The sequence below is a fragment of the Zalophus californianus genome, chromosome 5 (genome assembly GCF_009762305.2).
Source record: "Zalophus californianus isolate mZalCal1 chromosome 5, mZalCal1.pri.v2, whole genome shotgun sequence".
NCBI lineage: Eukaryota > Metazoa > Chordata > Mammalia > Carnivora > Otariidae > Zalophus > Zalophus californianus.
Genome location: NC_045599.1, coordinates 145,258,044 through 145,284,440, shown reverse-complemented (window position 1 = coordinate 145,284,440; position 26,397 = coordinate 145,258,044). Strand labels below are relative to the sequence as shown.

Genomic DNA, 26,397 nt, shown 5'->3' with positions numbered 1-26,397 from the left:
TGAGTGGATGGGCCCAGGGGACGGAAGAGCTCAAACACTCCCCAGGTGTCTCTAAAAAGGGATCTAGGTCTAGCTGGTAGATCTGGGGCCAGATTTGGGGTCTTGAGGAGTGCATGTCAAGGTGTGGTTCTCAGCAGAACACCTAAGGCTGGAGATTTAAAACATTCATAGAAATATCCATTCTTGAATGGGGGGGGGAGGGAGTAATTCCTCTTGGAGGAAGGTGCAGTTTCTGAACTTTGCAGGAAGGCAGCAGTACCTTTGAGAATAGGAGGGGTATACAAGACAGTTGGTGTTCCAGCGGGGGAATGCACTGCAGTTAACCTCCTGGTGGGAAATACCCCCCCTCCAAGTTCACAGACCGTCGACAGCATAGACTGCAGGGCATTTCCTGCCTCTCCCATTCCTCTCGCTTCTGTGGGTCTCCAGAAAATGTCTTTGGGTTGGATGCAGTGTGATTTCCGGGAAGGGACATTGGGGCTGGAGGTTGCCTGATTTTCTATCTCAGGTGAGGCTGGGGTCCTTGCAGTGACAATCACATGTCCTGTGAACACTCAGGAATCTTTCTGAAAATAACTTCACTGTAACCACAACCGTCCAAATAAGAGACAGTCCCGAAGAAGCTGATAGAATGACTCCCAGAAACACTTGGCCCGGACACCTCACGTCCTTCTCAGCTGACACAGAGCAGATAAGAAATTAGCAGGGGTGAATTGTGAATTGTAATATCTTTGTACAGAAGGGTGACATAATTTGACTTCAGACTTGTAATTAAAGTCTTCTGACATTAACTTGTAAACAAGTTTAATCTGTGAATGTTAATTTTACCCAGGAGGGGTCTCCTGTTTAAAATTTGCGTCTAACCCCATCTCCGCCCTGAGAGCAGGTTTTGGCAGCCGTGTTCTGGGTGGAACGGACCAGGAGCCAGGCTCACCACTATCTATTGTCCTAATTAACTAGTGATGCAGAGCAATCTATGATTTTGTGCTTTATTAATTAGTCACTTACCAGAGTTTTTAATGGCCAGTCTCATATTCACATAGATACTCTTCTCTATCAACAAGGCAGATAAAATTCAATGAGTGTCATTTTATTTCTCGACAGCTGCTTCTCAATACCCCATCAGTGCAATACACGAATAGTACATCTGTGGTCTGGCTTCAGGACCTAATTACTATGGATAATTATGGATATTTCCATGGAAAGAAGCCAGGACAAGGTGCTCCTGGCCCATCTTTTTTTGTTGAGATGCAAAGCAGGACAGACAAATTTTGGCTTCAAAAGACCCAAAGTCTTGAGGACTGAAGCTGAGTTTTCATTTTTTGCTGTATGTGTCCATCGAAGGGCACCAGAATTCTCAATGTACAGACAAGGAGAAAGGCTTTATCAGACAAAAGTGGGCTTAAGGAGTTTTCTTCACTAAGTGGTTTAAATATTTTGCCATATACATGAACTAAGATGTTTTGCATCTCAGCATCTCGAACACAGGTCTTTTTTTTTTTTTAATCAGATTGTATTAGCTATACCATAGATAGGCCGTACAAATTCCTTTCCAGAAATTATTTAGCTTTTATAATGCAAAGTTAAAATGTATTTTCCCTGTATCATTCTCCCACTCCTTTATATATCTTACTAACACCCACAGAGAGGCTCTGTTGATAATTTCAGAAGAAGATAGCATTGATTTTCAACATAACTTATGGGGGGGAATGCAAGTAAACTGCTTCACAGATTACTCATGCTCTACATTTACATTTTATAAATTCCTTCTATCAACACTTTATTAAATTTCCATCATTTTACTCGACATAATATTTGGCATGTAAAAAAAGAGTCTGAGAAGAGACATTATGTTGTGTAATAAACAGTTTTGAGGAGGATTAAAATTTTTCCTTGATTCTTTTCTGGTTAAAGGCTTTAAAGAAGTGTATTTGTGTGTTTTAGAATCCAATTAGTAACTACGTTATATCTGCATAATTATCACTGGAATACCAGTTACATTTATTAAAACATTAATCCTCTCATACAAAGCACCTCTGACGAGACCTATGCATACTTATAATTCCCCCACCCCATTTTTCATCCATTCTCTGTATCCAAAGAAGTTACTACTAAACCACCAATTCGTATGGCTCGGTAGTGATGTAGGTAATGCTTTTCCAGTACAGAAATCAATCTGTGTTGACTCGTTCAGTGCAAAACAAATACTACATATTTGCTAGAGGGCTGTCAAGGTGACAGGGGCTGTTTGTGGTCATGTCAACAATGACCAACTAATTGGCTCAGCCATGGAGGGGACTGTAGCATTATATGCTTCTAAGCAGCCAAGTGTAAAGACCTGACTGAGTACCCCTGTGTGTGTGTGTGTGTGTGTGTGTGTGTGTGTCTTTTCTTCATTCTAAAGAGAAATGTATATAGACTTCCCTTTTCTGCATCAATTATTAAAGGGAAGCCTATCTTAATAAGGGAGATTTTGACTTTATTGCACTGTCAGTCCATTCTAGGGGAGCTCAAAGACTGAAGTCAGGAAATGCAGACATCATTTGAGGTTCAGTATGAGCATGGGACCTCTGCGACAGCATAGCACCTGTGTGCCCAGGCACCATCTAGGAAGCCCAACAGGAGAAATCAATGCTATTAGATCTATTTGAAGATGTTTACATAGCAAGCTGAAATTTGAGGGACCACTAAAGTCCACTCAGCCAAAATAATTAATGGTTTTCTTTGGGTTCCCTTTGCTGCCATGTCCCTACCTGCAGGATCCTGGGCAGATCCTCAGTATACAGACCCCACAGAATAGGCATTATCTGTTTTTTATGCTCTCTTCTCTAGAACTACACACAAAGAACTGCCAGCTCTATAGGTAAGCCTGAGACATTCCATGGACTGCTGTCCATGCCTCTGTGAATGCTGCAAGCCCAGCCTAAAAAAATACAGGAAGCCACTTTCTAAAGAACTGGGAAACTGAGAGGTGAGGAAGCAGACATTTTATCTTACAGATGTTCAATATGCATTGAAACTCAGAGGTGAGGAAGCAGACACTTTATCTTACAGATGTTCAACATGCATTGAACTGAGTCTTTCTGGCAGCTACTGGTAAGTTTTTAATGGTTCACTCATTCCGAGGAGAACCTGCTCTCTCTCTCTCTGTGTTCCTCTCTCTATGCTAAGGATGATTTCTGGTTATCAATGGGATGTAACACTTGCACCCGTAACTAGCTCTACAGAGGTCAGTCGGAAATATCTGTTGAAGGGTTCCTGGCTGGCTCAGTCAGTAGCGCATGAGGCTCTTGATCTTGGGGTTGTTAAGTTCGAGCCCCATGTTGGGTGTAGAGATTACTTAAAACTAAAATCTTGAAAAATGTAGTTGTTGAATACCTACTAGAAGAGGCTTGGTGAGGAGTTCTGAAATATGCAGGGGTCTCATTAGATTCCTTCAGGGAGCCCATATGCCTGCTATTCAAGGGCTCTGCCTGGATTGCAAGATAATTCAAGATATTTTCTGCATATATATATATGTATATATAAAATACATACATACATATTACACGTATACATATGTATACAAGTGTATGTATAGTAATTTTTGTCATTTATAATATGTAAGACACAATAATCAAAAACTGTATGTATTATAACATATATATATATGAAGTAAATATATAGCAAATTTTTTAAAACTACAAAACGCACCTTGGTTAAATACAGTGGCAGGAGGGATTTTGATGTGGCCTTGGTTGCAAATTGACTGCATTTTGAGAGATTTTAAGTTACTAATTATTTAAGGTTATTTGTACATCTACTAAAATAGTTGGTTTCCACATAATCCCTGTTGCTTAGATAACAAGAAAATAAATATTTAAAAGCATCATATTTATGAAGCTGTCAGTGAACAATCACCGCTGAGCTGATGCTCACAAGTAAAGTGAGTGGCCAGCACAAAGGCCCATTTGCTCAAATTAATCAACACCTGTGACCTAAAAGGAGTAATCAGTAAAAACCAACCCAGGAATATTTTACCTCCAATGCCCTGCCTGAGGAGCAGGGAAAACCCACACCCCCGGTCGGACATCAGCCAGGCTTTCCCCACTGCTGAGTGCTGGGGACCCAGCCAGGAAAATACAGTCGGCATGGCCAATAGCCCAGAAACGCAAGCATGAATGGTACACCTGTAGTCTGGCTTCTAGACCCAATTCCTGTGTGTGTGCATCTCCACGTCTTTCCTCGCATTCTGTCATTTCCTTCCCTGATGGCATATTATAGCTAAAAGCAGTTTCCCGGTAAACACCTGTTTCTCCTTGCCACCTATCCGATCTGCAGCACTGAGGAACCAAAACGGATTCTCAGGGTTCAGGACCAGCAAAACATCTGGCTGCACATGACCCCTGGTTCTCAAAGAGGGGAAAGACAATTGCCCGTGAGTTGGTTCATTTAGGGAGCGGAGTGGGGAGCAGAACAGGTCCCATTTTAATCCACTTCTCTTCAAACTTCCCGCACACCCTCACCCTACCTCCAAGCAACGTCTCAAATATTCACGTGCAGGCTTCTGGGATCCTTGACCCCAAGCGAAAGGAAGCTTACAGGGCCTTCCAGAGAATTTATGCTTTCAAAAAATGTCTCATGGCCCCTTACTTAAAAAAAAAAGTGAGGAACGCCTGGGTGGCTCAATCAGTGAAGCGTCTGCCTTTGGCTCAGGTCATGATCTCAGGGTCCTGGGATCAAGCAGGGAGCCTGCTCCTCCCTCTGCCCCTCCCTCTGCTCGGGCTCTCTCTCTCTCAAATAAATGAAGTTTTTTCTGTGGAAAGAGCTGAGATGCCCTTCAACAGATGAATGGATAAAGATGAGGTCCATATATACAAAGGAATATTACTCAGCCATCAGAAAGGATGAATACCCAACTTTTACATCAACATGGATGGGACTGGAGGAGATTATGCTAAGTGAAATAAGTCAAGCAGTTATCATATGGTTTCACTTATTTGTAGAACATAAGGAATAGTATGGAGGACATTAGGAGAAGGAAGGGAAAAATGAAGGGGGGGGATCGGAGGGAGAGATGAACCGTGAGAGATGATGGACTCTGAGAAACAAACTGAGGGTTTTAGAGGGGAGGGGGGTGGGGGGATGGGTTAGCCCGGTGATGGGTATTAAGGAGGGCATGTATTTCATGGAGCACTGGGTGTTATACGCAAACAATGAATCATGGATCACTACATCAAAAACTAATGATACTTTAAAAAAAAAAAAAAAAAAAACTAATGATGTACTGTATGGTGACTAACATAACATAATAAAATAAAATTAAAAAATAAAGTTTTTTAAATAATAATAAAATTTTATTTCAAAAAGTGGGATGGGGCGCCTGGGTGTCTCAGTCATTAAGCATCTGCCTTCGGCTCAGGTCATGATCCCAGGGTCCTGGGATCACGCCCCACATCAGGCTCCCTGCTCCGTGGGAAGCCTCTTCTCCCTCTCCTGCTCCCCCTGCTTGTGTTCCCTCTCTGTCAAATAAATGAATAAAATCTTTAAAAAAAAGTGGGATAAAGAAATCCTTCTCAGCAAAGCTGTTACTAGCTCCCCAGTGCCTCCCCAATGTGGTCATACCTCCTCAGAGTGAATTCAGGCGAGCAGACCCTGGATAATGTGCAATCAGCATGCCTCAGTGCCCCAAGCTTGTCCTTAAAGCCACCAGGACTCATGGCACCCCTGGGCGGCTAATTCATAACTAATATGGAACCCGACCCTCCCAAGCTATACACCTCTTCTCCTGTTTGCACCTGTCACCGGAGTGTTTTGTTAAACCCAACCTCAAATGCTGCCTCCACCAAGAACTCTTTCCTGATCTTCCCATCTGGATGTGCCTTCCCGTTTGGGATGATCCAGACCTTGGGCCTCTCTCATAGCACATATCACAACTACATAGTATTATAAGCCACTTGGGAACTAATGTCACGCCCACCCTCCTTCCAGTCCAACAAGACCCCTGGAGTTATCACTGCCATCTTATTTACATCTGGCATTCCAGCAGAGCTTGGTTGATGCCATGATTCTGCACGGTAACAAAAGTTCTAATTCACTGAGCCCGTTTAAGGTGGGCATGGTAATAGAAAATGGATAGGAAGGATCTCCATCTTATATGATCTTTGTAATGTCTTGTATAATTGTCACAGTATTGTTATCCCCACTACAGGATACACAATCTCAGAGAAGGCCCATTTTGTTCCCCAAACAGGCCAAGCATGATTTCACCTCAGGGTCTTTCCGCTGGCTGGTCCCTCTGCCTGGGTCATTCTTCCCCAGATAGGCACATGGCTTCCTACCTCCTTGCTTCAAGTGTTTGCTTAGTAAACACCCTATCTATGGAGATAGGAGAGTTTCCTGGCTGCCCCACCCTCTGACATCCCTACTCTTTCTCCCCACGGCTCTTCTTACTATAGAATATCCTACCCGTATTAGACCATACCTCCAAGAGGACAGGGGCTTTGGCCTCTATTGTTTACAGGTATGTGTCCACCACCTAGAAGAACACCCAGCACAGAACAGGTGCTCAGTGAAGACTTGTTGAGTAGAACTCAACTGTCTAAGGTAACTGAGCAAGTAACTGATGGAACCAACCAATAACAGATGCACCCACACCTGTCTGACCTCAACCATTTTCTTAAACATTGCCTTCTGTATTTGTGGAACCCAAAGCAATGTAAGAACAATTCTTTTTTCCTCAGCTACAATTAAGCTCATTATTCTTAACTCATTCTTTTACTTCTTCAGCCCTTAGATATTAAAATTACCCAGACTCCTGGGGACTTAGGCCAACATTCACGTCTGTCACCATTTATGTGGTGGGTCCCACCTTTCTTTGTTTGCTAGCTTACTGTCCAGCTATCTTTTTTCCCCCCGAGACTTCTCTGCACCATCCTGCTGGTCAGTATACACTGTTTCCTGGGTACCATGTTTTCCTCCTGTTTTATGCCCTTACTCACCTGGGACACATCCACTGAGTGCTGTAACCTAGGAAAGGGGGTGTAGGAAATCCATTTTATCAGAACTAGCAAGACTGAAGATATTTGATTCTGCCTTTATATGGATAATTTGGCTAGGTATAGATTTAGGTTAAAAATAACTTTCCCGGGGCACCTGGGTGGCTCAGTTGTTAAGCGTCTGCCTTCGGCTCAGGTCATGACCTCAGGGTCCTGGGATCGAGCTCTGCATCGGGCTCCTTGCTCCGTGGGAAGCCTGCGTCTCCCTCTCCCACTCCCCCTGCTTGTGTTCCCTCTCTGGCTGTTTCTCTTTCTGTCAAATAAATAAAATCTTAAAAAAAAAAAAACAAAAAACTTTCCCCCAGAACTTTAAGCACATCAGCTGATTGTTCGTCCCCCTCCCCTGCCCCCGGTATTGCTACTGCAAATCAGGAGGCATCTGTTTTATTTATCTCCAGTGGCCTGAGGGTCTTTATGTTGGTGCTTTGAAATTTCAGGGTGAGGAATGGGGACATGTCCTATTCTGAGCATGGGGCATTTCCTATGAAGGTACAAGTCCTTCAGCCCTGAGGAATTGTAGTATTACTTCTTTGGTAGCTTGCTTCCCTCCATTCTCTTTCTTGGACTCCGAAAATGTGTTAAATCTCTTGGATGTATCTTGTATGCATTATTATTGCATTACTCTCAGAGTTTCTCTCTCCTTCCTTATACGGCTACCATCTGAGTACTCGATTTCCTTGACTACTTCCCACTCGTTCTATCAGATTTTTTATTTGGGTAGTGATAGTTTTACAGCCTATAAAGATTTTCCTGTTCTTTGATCCTCTCATATATCACGCAGTTCTTATTTAATAAACACAAGATCTTCTTAAATCCTTCTCAGTACTGATTCTAAAGTTTTTCCTTGTTTCCTTTAATCTCTTTTATTCTGTACATTATGTGTTTCTTCTGAGAGACAGTTCATTTTTCTATTTTTTTTCATGCCACTAATTCTCCCCAATTCCTCAGTAATCCCTACTAATTTATCATATTTGAGAAAGAAAAACCTGGCATTCGTTTCTCCCACTACAACATAAATGGAAGTATTTCCCACTAAATAACCCTCAGTTAGAATTTATGATGGTGAGGGTAGGGCATATGCGCTGGCATTCTTCCTCGAGGATGAGAGGGTGAAGGGCAGCCTAGCCCTGTTCCAGCATACCACCCACATGCCTGTGTGATACAAATTTTGTCCAGGCCACCGGCAGCCAAACCAGAGTCTAACTTTCTCAGCTTGTCCAGTTTCTTCAGGAGACCACTCCTGCTCTTCACCTTGGAGTAAGCACAGGCCACAGGGTCGCCATCTTGGTAGCCAAGAGGGTATGTGAGTGGGAGGAAGAAGCTGACTTGAAGTTGTGCCAAGCACTGACTTCCAAAGAATCCCTCCGTCTTTAGCCCCATTTCTCTCCCCAGACCCCAGCTCAACCCTGATAACTGAGCCTGTCCAAGAATTCATCGAAGACTGCCAGTCCACCTCCGCCATGCTGACAGAACAGATTCTTGGGAGAAAATTCTATGTTTTAATTGCTCATCACTCCTATCTATTTTGCTTTCTAGAAAATTCATGGCTTGTTTTTGATGAGACCCACCTGCTGGCCTCTGTGTTCTTGTCTCTTTTATGGCTCACCCGTTGTAATTCTGTACTTTATTTTTCTGAGGATCTGGAGAGAGGGGAGGCAAATGCATGGACAGAGTATGCCATCTTGAACCATTGTCTAAGACACATTCTCATATTTTTAACGTATATTTTCCTAGTTAAATTAAAGCATGATTGAAATATAAGTGTCAGTGATACTGGAAAGGCTGATAGAATTCTACGCAAAGTTTTCACTTTCCTACAAAGGTACAAAAAAGACCTGTTTGCCCCATTTTAACTAGCAAGGCTGCCATGCGGTAGGAAGGGAAGGGGAGGTATTAGTTTCTGTGGATCAACACAAAAGACATCAGGTAGGCCTTTTGGGCCACCTAGCATTCCAAACATTTAGTTCCAGACCCAGCCACTGACTTACTGTAATGGGATGTTACAATGACAGTCTCCCGGATGTGAGTTTGGCATGGACATAGACAAAGGATGTCTGGTCACCATTTCTGTGCATCTTGGGCTCTGGGAAGATGGAGGCAGGGGTCACCAAGGACAAAGGAAGTTTGCTGAAGACATTTTAGTCTCTGTGCTCTTGGAGGGAAAGCCTGGAGATGGTGGGCTTCCATGGGACCACTTGGACTTGAGTCCCCTGCTTGTAAGATGAGGGTCCAGAATTCTAGAGGCCAAATGGCTGACAGAACAATCACTTTGTTGGTGGAAGTAGGGGAGGGACATTGGGTGCAGGATGCCAGAATGCAGCACGCAGGAGAGAGACTCTGTTATATGCTGATCTAGAACATAGCCTGGACCGGGACTGAGTGCTGAGAGCAAGAGCTTCTGAGGAAGAGGCTGGACCTGAGAGGCGTGGCCAGCAGGGAATGCCATGGAACTTCAGAGGCTGGGGAGGAGACCCCAGGGAGGCCTAGCTCCAAAACGCTACCCGGAAATGTTGGTTGAAAAATCAGCCTTCACTGCCTTTGAAAGAAGATTAAAGTGTTGATTGATATCACAGGCTGATCACATTCGAATTAGTGAATCTGAACTAGAAATTTTTGCTTTACTTAAGGGTGAGCAGAAGGTTCACAAAAACTGATTGAGTGTCCACTGGCAGGGGAAGATCACCTTCGGGAAAGGCGATTGAAAGGAACAGCAGCAGCCAATGGACAGATGTCGTGTTGCATTCAGCCCACATCCCCAGTGTTGTGTGTTACACAAACTCGCTCATTATTTGAGTAGAGTTCATGTTTCCTTTGAGAACCCGACAGTGGAGGCTGCAAAGCTTTTAGATGGCATTAGGTGGGGCTTCTTTCTTTCTTATAACAGGTGCACCTGGAATCATTAAAAAGTCAAAGAATGGAGTTGAAATCACCAAATATGCGGAATTGGGGATTTCTAGTATGTGATACACTCTAAATACTGAGTTTAAGTCCACTTGGCAGCGGTTAAAGAGGAACATGCCTTGACAAAATTCTTGTCCATATGAAGCCAATTTTGGCTGTAACTATTGGTTAAGAATCTGCCTTTAATTCATTTCATTTTTGCCTCAAAATAAGCTTCTGATGTTTGACTTAACTTTAATACCTATTTACAACTCAGATTTCTCCTCTTAATAGGATTAATTTTGCTCTAAAGCAGAAAATGGAAGGATCATGCTGTTCCCTTTACAAAAGTGAATAAAAAATAGGTACTGGTAAAGTCATATTCAATAGGATTACTGACACATTTTTGAGATATTTTTGCTTCTTCAAAATCACTAGTTACTTAAATAAATTAAAAACTGGGACTGTATTTCTATATTCTTGGTGTTTTTCTTCATTAACAAAAAATATACTGCCTCTGTCCCAATACCACGTACGTTTAAGAGGATAGAGAAGCTGGATTCAAAGTGATCTCGGTTCAAATCACATCCCCTTCACTTAGCCAAGTAACTCTGGGCAAGTAACTTCTCACCGAGAAGCCTCAGTTTCCAAATCTGTAGGATGCGGCAAAAATCACACCTACCTCGTTAAGTTGTTGGAAACTACATGAGATACAGTTGGCAAAGTGTCTGGCACAATGCCTGGCATATAGCAAATGCTTTATACTGCAGTACGGGGTTCTTTAAAACTTAATTTTATTCATCATGCACAAAATGAATAAATTTAACTTTTAAACTATCAAAAAGAAAAAAATAAGCAACCTATTTGTCAAGAGAAAACCTAAGAACTAGTTATGCCGTTTATTTAGCTTTCTTCCTCTACCAGGTATAAGTTATGATTGTCACATTCCAAAACAAGTGTGTGTGGGGAGGTGGGGGGCAGGGGGAGTTTTGACAACTAGCCCTGGGAGCAGGGATGGGCTATTCTAGTGCTTTCCCAAGTGTCTCCCTGCCTGCTCCTTCTTGTAAATCTATCCTCCACTCAGTCCCCGGAATGGAGTTTTTAACGTGCAAATAGGTTTACGTCAGCTGTCTAAGGGAAGGACGAAATTACATGCCCCTTACTACTCATCTCTTCTACTCTCTACTCTCCCCCTCCCCCCACCACCTCTCCCATCCATTTCTGGCTCAGGAAACCCTGACCCGCTGGCACTCTCTACCCATCACGCTCCCTACCCCTCACTCCCCACCTTCTTTACTCTTGGACTTGGTTCCAGCTACCATTCCTCACTAGTTCCGTCTACACCACTTAGCTCTGGGGCTACCACATCAAGGAAGCATCCACAGCCCACATCTGACACGACAGTAAGATGTCTCTGCAGGATGTTCCCACAGAACCCACATCTACTGGATCCCAGCACGGGGGTTAAGATTGTCCATTCAGGTATCTGTTCCGAAACTGGGTCTCTTGAGGGCAAAGATGATCTCTCACTCATCTCTGTCTGTCCAACACAGACACTGATACGTTTTCAGACTCAAAAGATCGCCTTTGTGTCTGAAGCAAAAACGAATGACTTCTTCCATACACAGCCAAGTCAGTATGGTGGTATTATTAAATAAAATGAATTAACTTGCACCGAGCCGGGAAATGTGCTAGTACTTTATACACGTTCTCTTATTTAGGTCTAAATCAGACAAAGAGATACTACTGTGATCCCCCAGATGAAAGAACCATTTCAAGAAGGTGTGTAATACACACCTTGGACAAGGCAGAACTGGGTTTCCACTCAGGCACTGTTATATGATGAAAAGGATACCAAGAAGGAGGCAGAGGAGGTAGAAAGAAAACATTCTGAGAGGTCTTCAGATCCTGATGACCTAACACTAGAGCAATCACACTTTTCTAGGTTTAATCTGAATTTGGTGTTTTCCCAGAGAGCTGGAACTCCCAGATTTCTGGCCACACTTTATAAAAGCTTGGCCACTGGGAAGATCTAGTGGAAAATGTCAAAGAATGTTCTTTACCAAGTGCCCCCTACAATTGATGGCTTGAAATCCTCAGACAGAACTTTGACTCTCTGGAGATAATTGTGGGTAAGCCATAAAAACTGCTTGGAAACATTCTGCACAGTTTTAGTCTCCAGTTTCCCTCCTCTCCTTGTTTCGTGGACCAACCCTGCCTTCAGTAGGATTTCCCCACCATCCTTCACCGAAACTGTTCAACAATGTCATCGAACAGTCTTCCTTTGCCTTGACTTCTTAATTGCACTCGACACAGTATCTTCTACCTTGAGGTATGCTCTTCTCTTGGCTTCTCAGAAGTGACACTGACCTACACTTCTGGTTATCTCTTTTTGTGGCCTTCTTCTCAACTCTCAGACCTTTAGATCTGTTGGGTGTGTGGGGGGGGGAATCAGCACTCGATCCTTGGACCTCTTCTCTCTACACTTACTCCCTAGGTGATCTCTTCTAGCTTCATGGTCTTAAATACTGCCCACCTGCTTGTGACTCCCTCATTGTGATCTCTAGCCTGGGCTTCTCCCCTGAACTCTGACCTGTGAATCCAACTGTCTAAGTTCACATGTATTTTGGGTCTGGTGGACAGACGGTGCATGTTCAAAACCAAGATCTTAATATTAACTAGCACTGCCACCAATCCAACTAGACTCCTCTGCAGCTGGCCCCACCTCAGCCCACAGGGACTCTCTTCTTCTGGGTGTTGGGTCTGTGAGACAATCTGGTCAGCTCTACCATATACATGCGTCCAGAATCACACTATTTTTTATAAATTCCATTGCTACCATCCTGACCCAAGCCATAATGCTCTCTTGCTTAGATTACTACAATAACCCCCCTACTGGTATTCTGGCTTCTGCTCTTGATCGCCTACGATGTATTCTCTACAAAGCAGCCTGACAGCCCCTATTATAAATGAAATCAGCTTGTGTCACTCCTTGGTCCAAATCCTCAATGGCTCCCATGGGTTTGGCACGGCTAGCCACCTCAAGTCCTCATCAAGACGTGCGAGGCTCTCCCTTTCACCCCGACCTGGCTGTTCACTTTGCTGACCTCTTGTCATTTCTTTGCCCTCCTTCTCGCTGATCCACCCCCACTGGACTCCTTGCTGGTCTGTAAACATATCAGACATAACCCCCTTTACCAGCCTTGGAACTTGCTACTCCTTCTGTTCAGCATGCGGTTCCCCACATATTAATATGGTCAGCTCCCTCCCTTCCTTCATGACGGACTCAAAAGTCACCTTCTAATTAGAGCTTTCCCTGGCCACCCTACCAAAACTATTTATCATGCTGATTTTCTGTCCTCTCCATTTGAAACAAGGCCAGGGATTTGGGTTGATATTGATCACTGCTGTATCCCCAGGGTCTAAATCAGTGCTGGAACATAAGAGGTGTTTAATAATTATTGAATGAATTAACTCATTCAATAGTGAAAGTCACTCCCTATCCCATATTTGTACTTCGTAGTTATCACTGACAAGTCTCCAAAATCACAACCCTGAGCATCCAAAAGCTATTTTTCAGTCTTGACTTCAATTGTGCTTTCAATTAGCAAGCCAGGGGCTTCAAACTCTATGATGCCTGGGATGGTATCAAACACACAGATTAGGTGTGGGGTCCCCAAGCTCCACTATTCTGGATCTCTTTCAAATGTTAGAGTCTGTCCCCATACCGTTCCTGGGCCATAGTTTTCTAATTTCTAAATGGGGAATCTGATCTTCTGCCACTCAAGTATTTATGCAGAGCTATAGAGTAATTTTAAACTCAAAAACCACCAGCAGCAATTTGCATGAGAAAAATCTTTAAATGAATATTTAAAAGCATGCATTTTGAACAAATAATGCAAACATTAAAGTGTTCACGGTTAGCTCTAAAATTAAGAATCGTCAATGGCACATTGATTTTTTTTTTCCTACCAGGAAGCATGATGAAAGAGAATCTGAGGGACGGCTGGAAATGCAGAGGCAAGAGAGGACGCATGGACTGTGTGGATCTCACTCATGGGAAGTGCGCCTCTTCCTGGCCAACACCTCCTTATCCCCAAACACACACACACACACACACACACACACACACACACACACACACACACACACACACACACACACACACACACACACACACACACACACACACACACACACACACACACACACACACACACACACACACACACACACACACACACACACACACACACACACACACCAAACCCTCAGAAACAGTCGTTCAAGGTTTTACAGAGAGTAAGCGATTCTTCACCTCATATTTACTTTTAAAACCTCCTCCTAAATTCAGTGACATAAAGAACAGCAAGGCTTTCCTTCTGCCCCATTCACACTCCCCAACAGACCCATACTCCCTATTTTCACTAAGATGACTGAGTGGAGCAAGCACACGTTTAGGCCATATAATCAGCAGGAGAAAGAGTTGGGAGCTAAGCTCTTGGTTTCGTTCCCCAGGTTTGCACAGGAAATGCAATGGCTGTTGGCAAGCCACGGGGCTCTCTGGGGCTCAGGCTCCTCCCCCTGTGGCCACTGAGAAGAGCAAGGAGGGCGGTTTAAGTCACCTACAGGCTCTGCAGTTGGTTCCCCACTCCTTGACTGATCTAGTAACTTATTTTACAAATGTATAAAACGAAGTTTCCAAACTTCTGTACACAAAAGTTTCCATGCATGTCTCCTAGCCACCTCTGCCGTCCAGACTGCTAATCCTGAGTTCTTACTTTGGTACAGTCTCTGGGTGGGCATTAATGATCATCTACCTCCAAAATTCTCTTAAGGAGCGTGAGAGAGAGTATTTTCATTTCAGTAAACACAGCCAGCATAATTTGGGGGCACTGGAATTCCAGCCTGCATCCTGCTATACCAGGCCCGTCCACACTGGCAGTTACTTGTTGCATTAAAGCAGACCTTGGACACCTGCCTCTTGTATGCAACAAGTCCCCCCCCCTTTTTTTAATCCTATTTATCTTCACAGTCATCTATTTATGTCAAGAAAGGAAACATATGAGCACAGCATCTGTTACTAGAGTGACACAATTACCAAATACTTTCATAAGAGGAAAAAAAATCAACAATAAATCTGGGTTCATTGTCAGGTGCTTTAGGAGACAAAACATTAGTCTTCAATCACAGTGTCTTGTTTAAGCTGAGCAGATGGTGCTACCAGCAGAGAAGCACCAGCTCAGCCTGGTCTTTGATGGGCATAAACGACCACAGAAATGTCACCTCCTCTGAATTGGCAGAGAAAAAGCAGGTTTCTTATCACAAACCCAGTCCAAGCCCAACCCCTCGGTCCCTATAATAAGCAGGTAATAAATTCAAGGGACTTCATTACTGGTTATTCTTCCCCCACTGTGGGAAACTATGTAAATGCAATGAGTATGGGGGAGTCTTTTACTTTTCCCAGTAACTAAATTTAGACATAATATTAAAAAAAACTGAATAAGTTAGAGCCATAACAAAGTAGTAACAATTCAAGGCAATCAATCATTGGTTACTTTCTCACTACTCTGGAAATCTATGTAAATTGAAAGGCTGCTTTGGGAAAACCTCCCATTTTTCTACAACGAAATGGAGGTAACTATAGGTGATCATGGAGCTTCTGCAATTTTATTTGCTTTGCTCTTTTTCTGGATATCATCAACAGGTCTGCATGGTTCTTTATTAAATTTGACTTCATTTTATGGATGTCTTAGTCTTCGGATTGGAGAGAGACAGAAGAAGGAAGAGAGAAATTGAGAGACTGAGAGAGAGAGAGAGAGATTGAGAGACGTTAGTTTGAGAGACTGCATTACTTCCCAAAGAAGTAACTGGCATATTTCAGTTTAGACACTAACGTAGCCTAGGGACAGCCCGGCTTTCTCTACATCCTGCAGATGCCGCACACTGGCCCACAGACACGCCCAGCCTGAGTTCCCGCTCAAGGCCCGCACTCTGCTCCGTCCTGCACGCTCCCCTACAAAGCGCCCAGGTTGTCCCCCACCCGGGGCGGAGCCGCGGAAAGTGGACAGCGAGCCGGTTACCTGCCAGGCTGCCCGGCCTCTGGAGGGTGGCCGTGGCATACAGCTCCTGCGAGTGCTTGCTGTACTGCTCGGACGCGTGGACCAGGCGCTTGGTGGGCGACAGGGTGGCGTACGTGCCGATGGTGGAGCTCAGCTGGTGGATGGGCGAGGAGGAGATGGTGGACTGCACGGTGGGGGGCGAGGTCACGCGGATCGGGGACAGGCCGGCCGAGGACACGACGATGTTGATGGGCGAGCTGGTGCTGTAGGACTTGGCCAGGCGGCTGGGCGACTGCTTGGGCGACGAGCCGCGCGGCGCGGCGTAGGCGGCGCCCTCGGGGGCTGAGCCGCCGCGCTGCAGCTTGGTGGGCGAGCCGCCCTGCGGTGCGGCCAGCGGGGAGCCCCCGCGCGGCGGCGCGGGCAGCGTGGAGCTGGAGTAGTAGAGCGCGGCGGCGGCGGCGGCGGCGGCGGGCGGCGCGTCCGGCAGGTGGAAGGCGCTGCCCAGGCTGGGCGCGAACGGCTCCCGCGGCGGCGGCGGCGGCGGCGGCGCGGGCTCGGGCCCTGCCAGGTGCGCCGCGCGGCTCGTGGTGCCCTGTGCGCGGGAGAGGAGAGAACACGCGCGCTTAGCCAGCGGGAAGCAAAGGGCACCCCCCCCCCGCGCCTTCCCCGTGCGGCCCGGCCCCCCGGCGAGGGAGGGAAATTCGGGCGCGCTCGGCGGAGCACTGCGCGTGGGCTCGGGACGCAGACGCCCCTCGATCTTCTCCGGCAGGGTCTTTTCAGCCAGGAGGGACACCTGGCCGGCCGACAGTGGGGTGGGAATCGCGTCCGGGAGTGGGACAGTGTTCTGCTTACATATCTAAGATGTTTCGGCACTAGCAGAGGCATCGCATTAGGCACATCAAGATTTTAACAGGCCACCCAACAGGGCCATCAGGATCCCTTCCTTCTGATGAGAAATCAAGGCACTAAATCCCCGGCCCCCAAGGTCATTTCACTGGATACAGTTTCTACCTCCAAAATCAGCTAAGTTGCATACTTATCTGGAGAACATCAAGAATAAACATACTTCTCAGAGTTTATTCTGTTGCTATTGTCGTGGTGAGTCTTCGTTTTGTACCAGAAAAGTTAAAAGGAGGGAAAAAATATTAAGTCAAAATAAATACCCTGGGTCTTTCAGTATTAAAAAAAAAAAACAATAAAGCATTTCTAGAGGAATCAGAGCAATTGCAAACGCAAGACTAAAAAAGCCTCCCTTTTCTAGATTTTAACGCTGGGCAACAAATCTTTCAGCATCTCTCTCTCTCTCTCTCTCTAGCTGGCTTTTAAGAGCCCCCTGCAGCTGTGTCTTCAAATTGAAAGCCAGTTGCTTCTCATTTATTTACAAGAACACAAAAGACAACAAGGGCTGGGGTGGAGCTGGAGAGACCGTTGGAGGGAAAAGCACTTTCCTTGAATCTTGTCCAGAGACAAATTTGCATTCGAATGAAAACATTACATTGTCAACCACTTCTGGGCAGGAGGTCTGGGATCTTCCAGGCTTTCCCGGAGGAGCAGAAAGGTTTTTGAGAGCAGGCTGGTGTGAAAAGGGGTTGGGATTGTGCGCAGAGAGAGAGAGAGAGAGAGAGAGAGACAGAGAGAAGCTGGGAAGGAAGGTTTTGAAATAATGGGTGGGAACTGAGTGGGAAGGAGGAAGTGGGTAAGATGGAGGGAACGGGGAGAGAGACTCAACAGACGCCATCCATTAAAAGTTTCAGTGCTGCCTCTCTGCCCGTTTTGGAATGGCAACTGGGCAGATAAGAGCCGGGGCATCTCCATCCGCACACACATAGCGTTCCAAATGTTACGTGGATGTCAGGTTCATGGGAAGATCCGAGGGAGATTGAGTAAAATCAAAATCCTTTATTAAGGGCAGTGGGATGAGAGGAGATAAAGTGTGTGTATGTGTGTGTGCATGTATATGTGATGTATGTATTTTACCTATTTGTGTATATTTTATTATCAGTCCACTGACAAAGATTTTTCTCCTGGACCAAACTCTAGTCAGGCTCCTCTGAACTCTCTTCTCAATGAGCCCCTGGTTCGGGGAGCTTCTGTAGTTCATCTCCGCATTGTCTGGTTTTAGCAAGAATCCTGCTTAGTCAGTTTAGCCAGAAGCCCCCACACTCCATGGTGGATCACCCTGCAGGTCCCACCTGGTTCCTGGTGCCCCAATGCCCATCAGGTGCCTTCTCAGCAGGGGGCTTGCCTTCAGCAAGAATCCTGTGAGGTGGGTTTAGTCAGAGCCCCCTACCCCTAATGTTTCCTCTTAGCAATTTTCTGCCACTGACTGCACCCTGCTCCTTGGCCAGAAATCCCACTTTTCCTTGTTGAAGTACGGACTGAGCCTAGTTCATTACCGAGGGCTCTTTTCCTTTACTATATTAGTTTTCTTTCCCCCTGAATAAAATCCGTATTCACCATTTTACCGTCCAGCTCTAGTTTTCCTTTAACACCACTGAGCAATTATTTTGAATTTAACAGTAGGAGTGAAAGTAAAATGTAAACGCCAGAACTTTGTTCATTAAGGTGTCTCCAGACACTAGAGCAAGGCCTGATTCATAGTAGAGATGCCATGGATATGTGCAGAATAAAAGAATAGTTAATAAAGCCGGTTCCAAGTCTTTAGCAATGGGGGTGGGGGTGGGGTTATGTGTGGAGGATGGTGGAGAAGCTCGAAAGAACCGGTGAGCTCATCCTGAGCCCCGAGATATATTCCGGCATCATCCAGAGTCAGAAGGGACCTGCTTACTTCCAATGCTGCTTGCATCCCAGTAGAAGTTCTGAGCATGAAATGTATAGGCTGGGCTTCTCGAACCTGACTGCATATTATCAGCGGAGGAGCTTTTTAAAAAATCTCAGTATCCAGGCTATACCCTAGCCATTCACAGGATCTCTGGAGGTGGGGCTCGAGCAGCAGGCTTTTAGGAAGCTCTCTAGGCGATTCCAATGTGCAACCATATAGGAGAACAAGTTCTCCCTAGAGCACTAGTTTTCTGAGTGTGGTCCCTGCCCTGCCCAGGATCAGCATCAGCCCACCCTTACTGAATTGGAGATTCTGACACAGGGGCCCAGGGAGCTGTTTTAACAAGTTCTAAAGGTGATTATGGTGCTTGCTAGTTGACAAGCCCCCGATCTAGAAGAGATTATGATTTCGGGGTCTGGAGTGAGCCTGAGAGCCTGCATTTCTAACAGCTTCCTGGGGGAGGTGGATGCCGGCTGATATGAGAACCACCACTACAGCAGACAGGGACCTTCTTCCTTCACTCTTCTTCTGATGCTCTCCTGGGGCCTGAGCTACATTCAGCTGTGCAGAACCCAGCTGACAAGTGGCAGAAAAGCCTACGACAGGAATTTTCTCTAAACCTTTCCCACAGGAGCAGAAGGAGGAAGGAGAACCCCAGAGGCTCTAAGGAGAGTCCCCTGCTCGTAACAGAACGAATACTTTGTGTTATGTCTTGAATATATACCATTAATAATAACCCTATGTGACATTAATGATATCACTGCCGAGTTGCATAATTTTTAATAAAACAAATACTAAAGTATACCGATATGAACTAAAGCAATGCTATGTAGAACTCTAGGATTTAAACATCAGAATGATGTGGGCCCTAGGAAAACCCTGAACACACTTGGCACACATTTAAATTCCCTTTCAATCTGTTGGAACGCCTAGTTTCAGGAGCGCTAAATGCTAAATATTATTGTCTCGAAAGATTCCTTAAATGGCCCCCAACTCTGTGGAGGTTTTGAGAACTGTCATATCAGCTCCAGGTATTTTGACAGGCTCTAGCAGCCAGTTCAACAATCTTTTAAATACTGTAGGATCTTGGTGAAATTTTGCCATTTTTTTACATGAAAAAAATTAAAACATAAGGAATAAAAATTTACATGCTTTTTAAGATTGGTATTGTTCGTGTCAGAAATGTTTTGTATCTGCACTGCCCAATATGGTAACCACTAGACACAGGAGCCTATTGGGTACTGAAAATTGGCATCGGATTTTAACACATATTTAATTTTAATTAATTTGAACTTAAATAGGCAAACGTGGCTGGTGGCCCACCTTACTGGACTATGATATAAGCCCCTTTGCAGTTTATAATAAATAATCCAGGGGTATTAGCCTCCCTTCAGATGGCTATGGAGTCATAAGGGCCTAAGAACGATTCTTTGGTTACACAGAGAATTCTGTTTTTACAGCATCAATTGGGCAGAAGCAGTAGTCTTTTGGGAGCTTGTTTCCACTCTTGTGGTTATGTTTTGTTCCATTATGTAATTTTATTTAGCAACCCTTAGCAGTTAAGGATACAAAATCCGTGCCTCAGACCTAGGTTTATTACTACCTAGGTCACTGGGTTAAAAATAATATAAACAGATTTTAACATGCATAGAATGTCACCCACTTTACGTCACAGAAGCTCAATTCTACCTTAAAAGTATGTTAACACTATAAAACTGTAAATCCAATTTTAAAGGTAGAGTTCCAAAACTTCCCTTAAGAAAATCCCAAACAACAACATCAATAAAAAACTAATGACTATTATACGTTCTTCCCTAAGGATATTTGGAAATGCAGTAAGAACTGAAATAATCTTTTTATTGATGATAAGACCCTTAAAACAATATAAAACTTTCTACATACTTGGAGCAGATTGTGCCCCAATAATGTCTTGTCCTTTGAGAAGGACAATTTCTGTTAGTGTCTTCATTCTTAGCTCTTTGGAACAGACCAACCCAAAGGGCTACTTTGTTTTTCCTAAACCCTCCAAAATAGGAGACCCACCTATGTGAAATTAACAAGGAAGTAGAACATTGTCAAATAGACACTCTGATTAAATGGTTTCCAATAGGCTGAGTCTGGTGTTCACTAAATGTTTTTCCTTCCTTGCTTCCCATTATGGAAATTCATCAAGAGAAAAATGGAACATTACTTCCAGTTCCAATGGATACTTTCTGTATAGTATATCTCAAGTAAAAAATAAATGTAGGGATTTAAAAAAAATGAGACATGAACAATACATGTAACTTATCAAAGCTCTTATAAGCGAGATATTTCATCTGCCTAATAGTTTACATATAAGTTTCAGATGGGGCAGATTTAGAATATGCTATAGTTGTGATTTGTATGTTGTATGTTTGCATGAGTTTGTGTGTATATATGTGTACACCGAGGCCTCTTGTGTAATTGTCGAGTGCTATTTATACCTATTTTACGAAAGTGTTTAAGGGGAGAATGTATTTTCAAAATGTAGTACAAAGAAAATTAAAATGAGAATTTAGGCAATATATACATTATTCCCAATACCCATTAACCAACAGTATTCAAGATCCATGCATTAATGCATTCCCTAATTCAATAAACCATTAACTGGCACCTGCTATATTCCATGTACAAATGAGGAGTCTGCTCTTGAAGGCCTCTCTGCAATCCTCTTTAGGTGAAATATTTTACCTTGACATTATTTTGTAGATCTATCATAATTTTTTACAGAATAATACCAGGCCTACAATTATGCCATTGTTCTTTTCTGGAAGTCTGAGGCCCTGAAAATATGGCATTCTTGGACCAGAATGTGGCATTGGCCCCAACACAGAGCAGAGCTGCTTCCTCATCCCTTCACATTTTACCTTCTGTCTAGGGAGTAGGGATGGGGCATGGAGTGACATGGGGAAATAATTCTCCAGACTCAGAAACTTATTTAATCCTCATTCTTGGGAGACTGGGCAGTATCAAAAAAACAAAACAAAACAAACAGAACAAAACAAAAAAACAAAAAGAAAAAAAACCCCAAACCAAAAAAAACAACAAAAACCACACAAAACCCCACTGTGCTGCAGCCAGTTAACAAAAGACTTGACAGCCCGGGCTGTCTAATGAACCTTGACTTCAAATCATGAGTAAGCCATGTCACTGCGGTAAACATCACATTTTAGAAAGCAGGTCCGTGATTCATGGGCAGTCCTTGTGAAGATGTATTTAGACCTGCCAAGTTTCCTGGAGTTGTCAGCGAGACCCCTAACTTTGGGTCAGGAGGAATATTTGCCCAGAATGCTGGGCAGCTGGGCCGACGCTGTCAGGAATGGGCAACTGGACTCCCTGTTCCATGGCTTCCCTGAGGGAGCCTGATGACTGGGGGGTCAGCTGTCTGTTCCCCCACCAGCTGTCTCCATCGCTTTCATTCTCCTGGGATTACCATCAGATTGGTGAAGCTAATAATTCATGGCGCAGATGTTCCTGGTTGTGGTGGCTAAGGAGGTCCTGGGCAAAAACAGTGTCATGAGAGGCAAAGCTGGAAAGCGCTTTTCAAAGGAAGACAGGGGCAACAGGGTGAGTCAGTCCAGGCTGGAAGAGCAGTAACTCCAGGAGATGACATTGATTGGATGAACAAGGGGGTGGCAGGCTGTTTGAGAGAATGCAACTAAGAAAATAAGAGCAATGACTGAAGACTATTTGTTTGATGAGTTAAGAAGCTTGAATAGCTTTTAAATACTAAAAAAACAGGACATAGCTTTAAGATGACATCTTTGAAGAAATCCGTTTCTAAACCAGAACAAGCTGGTAACATGATTGAGAAATACTGGCTACATGCTGTTGATTAAAACATCTGAGAGCATGTAGAACTTTCCTTTCCTAGATTGAGTCTGCACACTCAGGTGGACAAAGTCCTTTACCTTCACAACTTGGAAATGAGAAGAAATCATGCTTCCGAACGCAAAACAGTCTCATTTAGTTATTGTCTGAAATGTTCCTATAGTACAATCCAATTAAAATGAATCTACATTCCCAAATAAGTTTTGTGCCCTTGAATTTACTCCCTGGGATGAAATGCACTTGCTTAAACGCTACAATCATTGCTCCCCCAATTTTGATATCTTCTCTTTTGAAATTGTCTTTAGAAGGAATGCCATTCTTTAAAATAAGTCCCAGGTACAAAACCCTCGTGCTGTGAGAAAGGTCTGATTTTGGAAATAGCCAAATAAAATCATCAAGAGCCTTGTCTAGCAATTCCCCTGAGGAGCACTGGTTTTGGTAAAAACTAACATGAAACATAAAGAGACAGCTTCCGTTCACAGTTCACACTGTCCCTGGAGTCATCACTGCTGGATGAGGACAGAAGGGCAGGGTTTGCCTGGCGGTGACCTTGTACTACAGTCAAAGGTAGTGCCCAGAGCAAAGTAAACTTAATTGAAAAACCAAGGAGTTTGGAAGGAATTCCTTCCCCAGAAGAGAACAACTCAATTAAAAGGGCCATAAGAGCTATAATCTTTGAGATAAAAATGGAGACCACCCTCACTGCTTTCTTTTTGCATGAGGATCCCACAATTAGAGAGAGAGCGTGCGACGGAGCGGGTGCTCTTGCAAACGAATCAGCTCTGTCACTGCAGTGAGAAGGAGGTGCTAGTGGATCTATTTTCCCAGGGTTTTCTAGTCACTAGTACAAACCGGGTGGGATGGAGTTTTGCATCCTGGGTGATGGTTTTTCCTACCCTCTGCCCTCCCTTTAAATAAAGGTATGATTAGGGTCATTATCAATAAATATTCAGAAGAGTATTTCATACGGCCATCAAAAAGCTCTACCAATGGAGGAGCGCCTGGGTGGCTGAGTTGGTTAAGTGTCTTGACTCTTGATTTCGGCTCAGGTCATGACCTCAGGGTTGTGAGACTGAGCCTCGCATTGGGCTCCCTGCTCAGTGGGGAGTCTGCTTGAGATTCTCTCTCTTCCTCTCCCTCTGCTCCTCCCCCGCCCCCACCCCTGCTCACACGCCCCTGCCCCAAATAAATAAATTCTTTTTAAAAAGCCTCTACCAATGGAAAAAAAAACAGAAAAAGAAAACAATGATATGTCTTATATAAATTTATCTTAAAGAATATATAAGGAGGGATTTCTGGGTGGCAACTTTTCCTAAAAAACTAAATAAGCCTTGGCAAAAATAAACTACAAGAAACTTTTATTCCAGCAAGAGATTCATTCAGTATTTACTTTAAGAAGCCACATATTTGCTTAGAGGAAGAATTGCTCTAGTACAGCACATACCCTCCCTTCAATGAGAGATGTTTCAGTTACTGAAGCCAGATTATACATATCTATACTGGAAACAGAAAATGGAGGGGGGAGATTTTAAAGCAGAGTAATGAGAAAGGATTTTTAAAAGGTGGTCATCTGAAAACTATCTTAAAAACAAATAAACTGCCCATTTCCCACAAACATGTCAAGGAAAGTATAGAAAATGGCGTGATTTCTCCTCTAAATGTTACATACTGTCTATATTCTAGACTAAATACATCCCTGTGATTTTGTGTTTTCCAAGTTCATTGGTGACTTTTCTCTTCCTAAGTATTGCCAAACAACAACTTCGCTCATAATGAAGCAAACCGGAGTGATGTCACCCCAACTATCCGCATGACCCTTCCCACTCAACGGCCAATACATTGGTGTTTACTGGGGATTTGCTTCTCCTTTGCACCATGTGGGTTTCTGTGCACCGAGCCACCATCCACAGAGCTCTCCATCCCCTTGACTTTCACACTGACCTGACGTGAAACTACACCATTTAAGTGATGCTCCAAATTCAAAGAACACCCGGCCATGGGCACCAATGAGCAGACGGTATATTTATAATTATGATATAGTCTAAATGAGCACTTTTAAGACACAAAAGTCAGCGCCACATTAAATAAGTAGGCCAGATGACAAAGAAAGGGCAATGTTGCTTCTGAACAAGCTTACTGCTTTTCTAGGCTACCCACTGTTGTCCAGTTTTATTTTGCAAAACTATCATACAATTCTTCATTTCCCGTAGCAAGCAGGCATTTTTCTAGGATTATAAATGTGCACACACTTACTTCTGTTCTGCTGAAGGACATGAGAGTGGTTTTAAAATCTTTAGGCTCCTGCCAGTACTCTGTATACAGGTGCATCCTTTCATATCTTTTGCTTATTTTTGATTTTTTGAGGGAAGAAGTGCTTGGTGAGACTACTTTATGTGTGGACAGGGGAGAGACCAACGTTTCTAGAGTGGTTCCTCTATGCTGGAAGTCTTATATTCAGCATTTCATACAATCCATAGGAAACATTATGTGAGCAGAAGTAGACAAAGCCTGGAGGAGAGCCAGCTTCTCGAGCTGCTCTCTACCCACAACCTCTGCAGAAGGATTATCCAGAATAAGGCTGGGGTTGGAGGAGCCTGATGAACTCTTGGTGAACCCTGGGCCAGTTACTTGCAATACGGAGATCAACTGTGTCTGGTTTCTGCTCCTGCAGCAAGGCCATCAGATGGGAAGAAACTCATCTACAAGTAACTATAGGGTGTTTTCTGTGATATGACAGAATGATGCTTTCAACCCATAAGTCAGGCCATGCTGTGCCTCCTCGAGTAAAAGACAAGATCCTCACAATAATCCACTGGGTTTCCCAGCCCTTCGAAAACTCCTGCACCCGAGGCTTTAGCCACCTTGGCCTCCTTGCAGAATGTTCTGTCAACATGCCAGGCCGCCTCATCCGGGAGCCACTGCATTTGCTGTCCCCAGGATGGCCATACAACTAGCTGCCTCTCTCTCTGCCTTCAGGTCTTTCCCAGCTGTTACCTTCTGCACAAGGCCCCACCAGCCACCCCTTGTCCCGCACTTTGGATCCTGCTCACCCTGGTTGGCATCATATCCTCCTCATAGAAATCATCACTTTGTAACAAACTATGTAATTTACTTATTTCCGGTGTGTCGGTTTTCTGAGTTCTCACGGCTGCTGCTAGAATTTAGGTTCCTTGAGGATGGGGACTGCGTTGCTTTGCATTTCTTTTCTTTATTTCTTCATCCCGAACACACGACAGCTCATGGCATGCAATAGGCACACAAAGCATCTTGGATGCATTAAAGAATAACCCACAGACACACACATATACCTGGAAAAGCTGGAAAAGCAGCTCTATTTTAACTGGGGGCCTCAGGAGAGTCACACAAAGGCCAAGGTTAACTTGGGGGGGGGAAGGAAGGCGAGAAGGAGGGGTGACCTACACAGCCTGTTTGAGGCTGGGGCACAGAGCTTGCAGGCTGGGGGGAATAAATAACCATAAATTGGCTCATTGTTACTTTCCAGAAAGGCCTGGGGGTCCGAGGGGAAGCGTCTTACCTTCTGTGTCTTCCAGCCCCATGAACTCAACCTAGAGTCCGAGGAGGATGACTTTCAAGGATTCTAGTTTGGGTAACACCAGAGAATTCATATTTTCATGCACCTCTTGCGCCTTATAGTTTTACCTGCGGACTGATATGATGGGGCAGTTGTAGGTTTTGCATGAATTGCTGAGGCCTTGTGTAGAGCCTGGGGATGCTGGTGATGATCACTCCACAAATATTTATTATGTTGAATAAACTAGAGGTT

General features: G+C 44.2%; 1 protein-coding gene across 4 annotated transcripts in view; it reads right to left on the bottom strand.

Annotated features, from left to right (window-relative positions):
* The window catches only part of CTNND2 (catenin delta 2), a 904,171-nt gene that overhangs the window by 364,394 nt on the left and 513,380 nt on the right, over window positions 1-26,397 (bottom strand). For all 4 annotated transcript variants that reach the window (XM_027605522.1, XM_027605518.2, XM_027605519.2 and 1 more), the window contains one exon: window positions 16,001-16,571. In XM_027605522.1, the coding sequence (XP_027461323.1) occupies window positions 16,001-16,571 (571 nt within the window). The remainder of the gene's footprint in view (window positions 1-16,000; window positions 16,572-26,397) is intronic.